Below are 7,500 nucleotides of genomic sequence, written 5' to 3'. Positions count from 1 at the left end.
AGAACTTTCTGTTGTTCTTTAGAACTGTCTGTTGTTCTTTAGAACTTTCTGTTTTTCTTTAGAACTTTCTGTTGTTCTTTAGAACTTTCTGTTGTTCTTTAGAACTTTCTGTTGTTCCCTAGAACTTTCTGTTGTTCTTTAGAACTTTCTGTTTTTCTTTAGAACTTTCTGTTGTTCTGTAGAACTTTCTGTTGTTCTGTAGAACTTTCTGTTGTTCTTTAGAACTTTCTGTTGTTCCCTAGAACTTTCTGTTGTTCTTTAGAACTTTCTGTTGTTCTTTAGAACTTTCTGTTGTTCCCTAGAACTTTCTGTTGTTCCCTAGAACTTTCTGTTGTTCTTTAGAACTTTCTGTTTTTCTTTAGAACTTTCTGTTGTTCTTTAGAACTTTCTGTTGTTCTTTAGAACTTTCTGTTGTTCTCTAGAACTTTCTGTTGTTCTTTAGAACTTTCTGTTGTTCTCTAGAACTTTCTGTTGTTCTTTAGAACTTTCTGTTGTTCTTTAGAACTTTCTGTTTTTCTTTAGAACTTTCTGTTGTTCTTTAGAACTGTCTGTTGTTCCCTAGAACGTTCTGTTGTTCTTTAGAACTTTCTGTTGTTCTGTTGTTCCCTAGAACTTTCTGTTGTTCTTTAGAACTTTCTGCTGTTCTTTAGAACTGTCTGTTGTTCCCTAGAACTTTCTGTTGTTCTGTAGAACTTTCTGTTTTTCTTTAGAACTTTCTGTTGTTCTTTAGAACTGTCTGTTGTTCCCTAGAACTTTCTGTTGTTCTTTAGAACTTTCTGTTTTTCTTTAGAACTTTCTGTTGTTCTTTAGAACTGTCTGTTGTTCTTTAGAACTTTCTGTTGTTCCCTAGAACTTTCTGTTGTTCTTTAGAACTGTCTGTTGTTCCCTAGAACTTTCTGTTGTTCCTAGAACTTTTTGTTGTTCTCTAGAACTTTCTGTTGTTCTTTAGAACTTTCTGTTGTTCCCTAGAACTTTCTGTTGTTCTTTAGAACTTTCTGTTGTTCTGTAGAACTGTCTGTTGTTCCCTAGAACTTTCTGTTGTTCTTTAGAACTTTCTGTTGTTCTGTAGAACTTTCTGTTGTTCTCTAGAACTTTCTGTTTTTCTTTAGAACTTTTTGTTGTTCTCTAGAACTTTCTGTTGTTCTTTAGAACTTTCTGTTGTTCCCTAGAACTTTCTGTTTTTCTTTAGAACTTTCTGTTGTTCCCTAGAACTTTCTGTTGTTCTTTAGAACTGTCTGTTGTTCCCTAGAACTTTCTGTTGTTCCCTAGAACTTTTTGTTGTTCTCTAGAACTTTCTGTTGTTCTTTAGAACTTTCTGTTGTTCCCTAGAACTTTCTGTTGTTCTTTAGAACTTTCTGTTGTTCTGTAGAACTTTCTGTTGTTCTTTAGAACTTTCTGTTGTTCCCTAGAACTTTCTGTTGTTCTTTAGAACTTTCTGTTGTTCTTTAGAACTTTCTGTTTTTCTTTAGAACTTTTTGTTGTTCCCTAGAACTTTCTGCTGTTCTTTAGAACTTTCTGTTGTTCTTTAGAACTGTCTGTTGTTCCCTAGAACTTTCTGTTGTTCCCTAGAACTTTCTGTTGTTCTTTAGAACTTTCTGTTGTTCTTTAGAACTTTCTGTTGTTCTCTAGAACTTTCTGTTTTTCTTTAGAACTTTCTGTTGTTCCCTAGAACTTTCTGTTGTTCTTTAGAACTGTCTGTTGTTCCCTAGAACTTTCTGTTGTTCCCTAGAACTTTTTGTTGTTCTCTAGAACTTTCTGTTGTTCTTTAGAACTTTCTGTTGTTCCCTAGAACTTTCTGTTGTTCTTTAGAACTTTCTGTTGTTCTGTAGAACTGTCTGTTGTTCCCTAGAACTTTCTGTTGTTCTTTAGAACTTTCTGTTGTTCCCTAGAACTTTCTGTTGTTCTTTAGAACTTTCTGTTGTTCTTTAGAACTTTCTGTTTTTCTTTAGAACTTTTTGTTGTTCCCTAGAACTTTCTGCTGTTCTTTAGAACTTTCTGTTGTTCTTTAGAACTGTCTGTTGTTCCCTAGAACTTTCTGTTGTTCCCTAGAACTTTCTGTTGTTCTTTAGAACTTTCTGTTGTTCTTTAGAACTTTCTGTTGTTCTCTAGAACTTTCTGTTGTTCTTTAGAACTTTCTGTTTTTCTTTAGAACTGTCTGTTGTTCTTTAGAACTTTCTGTTTTTCTTTAGAACTGTCTGTTGTTCTTTAGAACTTTCTGTTGTTCTGTAGAACTGTCTGTTGTTCTTTAGAACTGTCTGTTGTTCCCTAGAACTTTCTGTTGTTCTTTAGAACTTTCTGTTGTTCTTTAGAACTTTCTGCTGTTCTGTAGAACTTTCTGTTTTTCTTTAGAACTTTCTGTTGTTCTGTAGAACTGTCTGTTGTTCCCTAGAACTTTCTGTTGTTCTTTAGAACTGTCTGTTGTTCCCTAGAACTTTCTGTTGTTCTTTAGAACTTTCTGTTGTTCTTTAGAACTTTCTGTTGTTCTCTAGAACTGTCTGTTGTTCTTTAGAACTGTCTGTTGTTCCCTAGAACTTTCTGTTGTTCTTTAGAACTGTCTGTTGTTCCCTAGAACTTTCTGTTGTTCTTTAGAACTTTCTGTTGTTCTTTAGAACTTTCTGTTGTTCCCTAGAACTTTCTGTTGTTCTTTAGAACTTTCTGCTGTTCTGTAGAACTTTCTGTTTTTCTTTAGAACTTTCTGTTGTTCTGTAGAACTGTCTGTTGTTCCCTAGAACTTTCTGTTGTTCTTTAGAACTGTCTGTTGTTCCCTAGAACTTTCTGTTGTTCTTTAGAACTTTCTGTTGTTCTTTAGAACTTTTTGTTGTTCTCTAGAACTTTCTGCTGTTTTTTTAGAACTTTCTGTTCTCTAGAACGTTTTGCTGTTCTTTAGAACTTTCTGTTGTTCTTTAGAACTTTTTGTTGTTCTCTAGAACTTTCTGCTGTTTTTTTAGAACTTTCTGTTCCCTAGAACTTTTTGTTGTTCTCTAGAACTTTCTGCTGTTCTTTAGAACTTTCTGTTGTTCTCTAGAACTTTCTGTTGTTCTTCAGAACTTTCTGTTTTTCTTTAGAACTTTCTGTTGTTCTTTAGAACTTTCTGTTGTTCTTTAGAACTTTCTGTTGTTCTCTAGAACTTTCTGTTGTTCTCTAGAACTGTCTGTTGTTCTTTAGAACTTTCTGTTTTTCTTTAGAACTTTCTGTTGTTCTTTAGAACTTTCTGCTGTTCTGTAGAACTTTCTGTTGTTCTTTAGAACTTTCTGTTGTTCTCTAGAACTTTCTGTTGTTCTTTAGAACTTTCTGCTGTTCTGTAGAACTTTCTGTTTTTCTTTAGAACTTTCTGTTGTTCTTTAGAACTTTTTGTTGTTCTCTAGAACTTTCTGCTGTTCTTTAGAACTTTCTGTTGTTCTCTAGAACTTTCTGCTGTTCTTTAGAACTTTCTGTTGTTCTCTATAACTGTCTGATTGAACTTTGTTCTGGTGGTTGCAGCGCTCGTCGTTCGGGCCTGGTTCTGGTTCTGGAGCGGGGGACCGGAGGAGAGGACGCAGTGGGAACTTCTCTGTAGAGCCACTGGGGAGGACGTTGGAGCAGGTGACTCAGGAATATGGTTGTTGATGTTAAAGTCTGTAGGTTCCATCTGCTCCAGGGTCCAGGTTCTGGTTCTGTCCTCCTCTGAGTACTGTGTGTTTAAAGTCTTTCTGAGGGACAAATGTCTTTGTCTGCACATGTTGAGCTGTTATTGTTCCTGTCTGTCCCAGAGTGCATCATCCTGTCCTCTTACGTCCTGTCTGTTCTCTGTCAGGAGGTGGAGACAGTGGTGAAGGCCTCGGTTCAGACCCCTGACTCCGGGGCTCAGATCCACATGGTGCTGGGGATCACCCAGAAGATCCAGAAGACCCCCCTTCAGCCCCCTCTCACACAGCAGCCCCCACTCACACAGCAGACCCCCCCACTCAAGTCTTTTGTTTCCCCAGAAGGAGGTGAGGTTCCCTCCTCTTCTTCTTCTGCCTCTGACGGTCTGTGGTTCTCTCCTTCTGTGGTATTAAATCATGTCTCTGACGGTCTGTGATTTTCTTCTTCTGTTGTTCTCCTCAGATCAGACCTCCGTCTGGTTCCCCATTGACGATACGGTGCTGGAGACGGAACCTGAATCCAAGATGGAGGACAGCGCGGCGGTTAGAGTGCCGTACCAAAACCCCCTCGAGAGAACCCTGAAACACGTGTTCCTGTCAAAAACTGTAAGAACTAGAACATATGTGTTTGGTTTGGTTCTACAGACGGTTCAATTGTGTTTGGTTTTGCAGACGGTTCAGCTGTGTTTGGTTCTACAGACGGTTCAGCTGTGTTTGGTTCTACAGGCGGTTCTGCTGTGTTTGGTTTGGTTCTGCAGACGGTTCCGATGTGTTCGGTTCTACAGACGGTTCAGCTGTGTTTGGTTCTATAGGCGGTTCTGCTGTGTTTGGTTTGGTTCTGCAGACGGTTCCGATGTGTTCGGTTCTACAGACGGTTCAGCTGTGTTTGGTTCTACAGACGGTTCAGCTGTGTTTGGTTCTACAGACGGTTCAGCTGTGTTTTGTCTGGTTTTGCAGACGGTTCAGCTGTGTTTTGTTCGGTTCTACAGACGGTTCAGCTGTGTTTTGTCTGGTTCTGCAGACGGTTCAGCTGTGTTTTGTTTGGTTCTGCAGACGGTTCCGATGTGTTTGGTTCTACAGACGGTTCAGCTGTGTTTGGTTCTACAGACGGTTCAGCTGTGTTTTGTCTGGTTCTGCAGACGGTTCAGCTGTGTTTTGTTCGGTTCTACAGACGGTTCAGCTGTGTTTTGTCTGGTTCTGCAGACGGTTCAGCTGTGTTTTGTTTGATTCTGCAGACGGTTCAGCTGTGTTTTGTTTGGTTCTGCAGACGGTTCAGATGTGTTTGGTTTGGTTCTGCAGACGGTTCAGATGTGTTTGGTTTGGTTCTGCAGACAGTTCTGCTGTGTTTGGTTTGGTTCTACAGACGGTTCAGCTGTGTTTGGTTCTGCAGACGGTTCAACTGTGTTTGGTTTGGTTCTACAGACAGTTAAGCTGTGTTTGGTTCTGCAGACGGTTCAGCTGTGTTTGGTTCTACAGACGGTTCAGCTGTGTTTGGTTCTGCAGACGGTTCAGCTGTGTTTGGTTCTACAGACTGTTCTGCTGTGTTTGGTTTGGTTCTACAGACGGTTCAGCTGTGTTTGGTTCTACAGACGGTTCAGCTGTGTTTGGTTCTACAGACGGTTCAGCTGTGTTTGGTTCTACAGACGGTTCAGCTGTGTTTGGTTCTACAGATGGTTCAGCTGTGTTTGGTTCTACAGACGGTTCAGCTGTGTTTGGTTCTACAGACGGTTCAGCTGTGTTTGGTTCTACAGACGGTTCAGCTGTGTTTGGTTCTACAGACGGTTCAGCTGTGTTTGGTTCTACAGACGGTTCAGCTGTGTTTGGTTCTACAGATGGTTCAGCTGTGTTTGGTTCTACAGACGGTTCAGCTGTGTTTGGTTCTACAGACGGTTCAGCTGTGTTTGGTTCTACAGACGGTTCAGCTGTGTTTGATTCTACAGACGGTTCAGCTGTGTTTGGTTCTACAGACGGTTCAGCTGTGTTTGGTTCTACAGACGGTTCAGCTGTGTTTGGTTCTACAGACGGTTCAGCTGTGTTTGGTTCTACAGACGGTTCAGCTGTGTTTGGTTCTACAGACGGTTCGGCTGTGTTTGGTTGGCTCTAGAGACGGTTCAGATGTGTTTGGTTTGGTTCTGCATACAGTTCAGATGTGTTCGGTTCTACAGATAGTTCTGGTGTGTTTGGTACTGCAGACAGTTCAGATGTGTTCGGTTCTACAGACGGTTCTGGTGTGTTTGGTACTGCAGACAGTTCAGATGTGTTTTGTCTGGTTCTGCAGACGGTTCAGATGTGTTTGGTTTGGTTCTGCATACAGTTCAGATGTGTTCGGTTCTACAGACAGTTCTGGTGTGTTTTGTACTGCAGACAGTTCAGATGTGTTTGGTTCTGCAGACAGTTCAGCAGTGCTGCACGTGATCTACAGCTGGTTCTGCTGGTGGTCTACATGTGGTTCCAGCTCTCTTGGGTTCTGCACGTGGTTTAAAGATGGTTCAGGTTCTTTTGGTTTCTGCAGGTGATCCGGCCTGAGACCTGTGCACCCTGTGGGAAGAGGATCCGGTTCGGCAGGATGGCAGTGAAGTGCAGAACCTGCAGAGCCGTCGCTCATCCAGAGTGCAAACTGAGGTTCAGCACCAGCTGCTCCACCAGACCTGCTCCGGTGGGGGGGCCATCAACAAAGGTAATGAGGAGGGGGATTAGTGATGGGGGGGTGGGGGGTGCAGAACCAGTTCTTTCTCCTGATCAGGGCTGGACTGGCTATCTGGCGTACCGGGCAAATCCCGGCAGGCCCTCCAACGTTTTGGGCCTTCCCAGGGCCGGAAACAAAACATACATTATATATATTATATTTTGTTTTGATTGCGACGGTAAAAACATGGCACATCGTGGCCCATTGGATGCTTCTCTTGAGGCACATTTGGCTAGTCCAATGAAATTCCTTGGTTCTCGAAGGCCCGCCCCTCCCTAGAAGCCCTCACTTGACCCAAGTCATCACCTCAAATTTTGTAAGCGAATGGTGGAGGATAGAGAGGTTGCGAGATGGAGAAACAAAAGAGTGGCCATGAGAAGCGAATGGAAAAGAGAAAGCAAAAACTTAAAGACGACGCAGCAAAATGTGCAAAAATCACCGACTTATTCAAAAGCACAAGCTCGACTTCAGGTTCGGGTAGTGGGGCTGCTGCTGGGGCCGTGGGAGATGATGGGGAACCAGGCAGCTCAACCTCGGGTTCGGGCGGTGGGGCCGCCGGTACAACGACAACGAGCGCACAGGTGGTGGAGAATGTAGAGGAGGAGGAGGCGGAGGAGATGGTGGTTCGAGCCGGGGAACCAGAGGAGGAGGAGACGGAGAGACGAGAGTCACGAGACGTGACCCAGCAGGGAGAGATTGAGGTTAGAATTCAGCTCAACACACCCGCTAGCTAGCCAATGCAGTGTAGCTACTCACCGCTTCGGCGTTTCGTTTCCCATTTATTGCCTGAAACCGAGACCAAGTTGTCATCCTGACTTTATCAAATCAGTCACAAACATGCACCCATTTGATATATTTTCATGCACTTCTCTTGTAATGTTGCGCCAGCATATATAACTCTTCCATTTGTCGAGCTGTTACAAGGTCATGTGATGTGTTTGAAGTTATGCTAGTGCCGTCCCGTCTAGAAATACCCTAGCTAGCTAGGCAGATTAGCTATTCACTGCTTCGGCGTTTTTCCCATTTATTGCCTGAAACTAAGACTAAATGTGTCGCCCCCACTCTCTCAAATCAGTCACAAATATGTACCGATTTATTTTCGTACACCTTTCTTGTATTGTTTTGACAGCTTATAGAAATCTTCCATTTGTCTTGAGCTGTCAGCTGTCACAAGGACGACATGTGCTGTGT

The 7,500-nt window shown here is 42.2% G+C and overlaps 1 protein-coding gene across 4 annotated transcripts in view; it reads left to right on the top strand.

Moving 5' to 3' along the window:
- si:ch1073-416j23.1 (rac GTPase-activating protein 1) overlaps positions 1–7,500 on the top strand; it is a 29,562-nt gene that overhangs the window by 5,991 nt on the left and 16,071 nt on the right. For all 4 annotated transcript variants that reach the window (XM_063893527.1, XM_063893525.1, XM_063893524.1 and 1 more), the window contains exons 7-10: positions 3,481–3,582; positions 3,794–3,971; positions 4,087–4,229; positions 6,136–6,300. In XM_063893527.1, the coding sequence (XP_063749597.1) occupies positions 3,481–3,582; positions 3,794–3,971; positions 4,087–4,229; positions 6,136–6,300 (588 nt within the window). The remainder of the gene's footprint in view (positions 1–3,480; positions 3,583–3,793; positions 3,972–4,086; positions 4,230–6,135; positions 6,301–7,500) is intronic.

Source organism: Eleginops maclovinus, chromosome 10 (assembly GCF_036324505.1).
Source record: "Eleginops maclovinus isolate JMC-PN-2008 ecotype Puerto Natales chromosome 10, JC_Emac_rtc_rv5, whole genome shotgun sequence".
NCBI classification, from domain to species: domain Eukaryota; kingdom Metazoa; phylum Chordata; class Actinopteri; order Perciformes; family Eleginopidae; genus Eleginops; species Eleginops maclovinus.
Note: the sequence above shows the minus strand (reverse complement) of the source record. Positions and strands in the feature narration are given on the sequence as shown.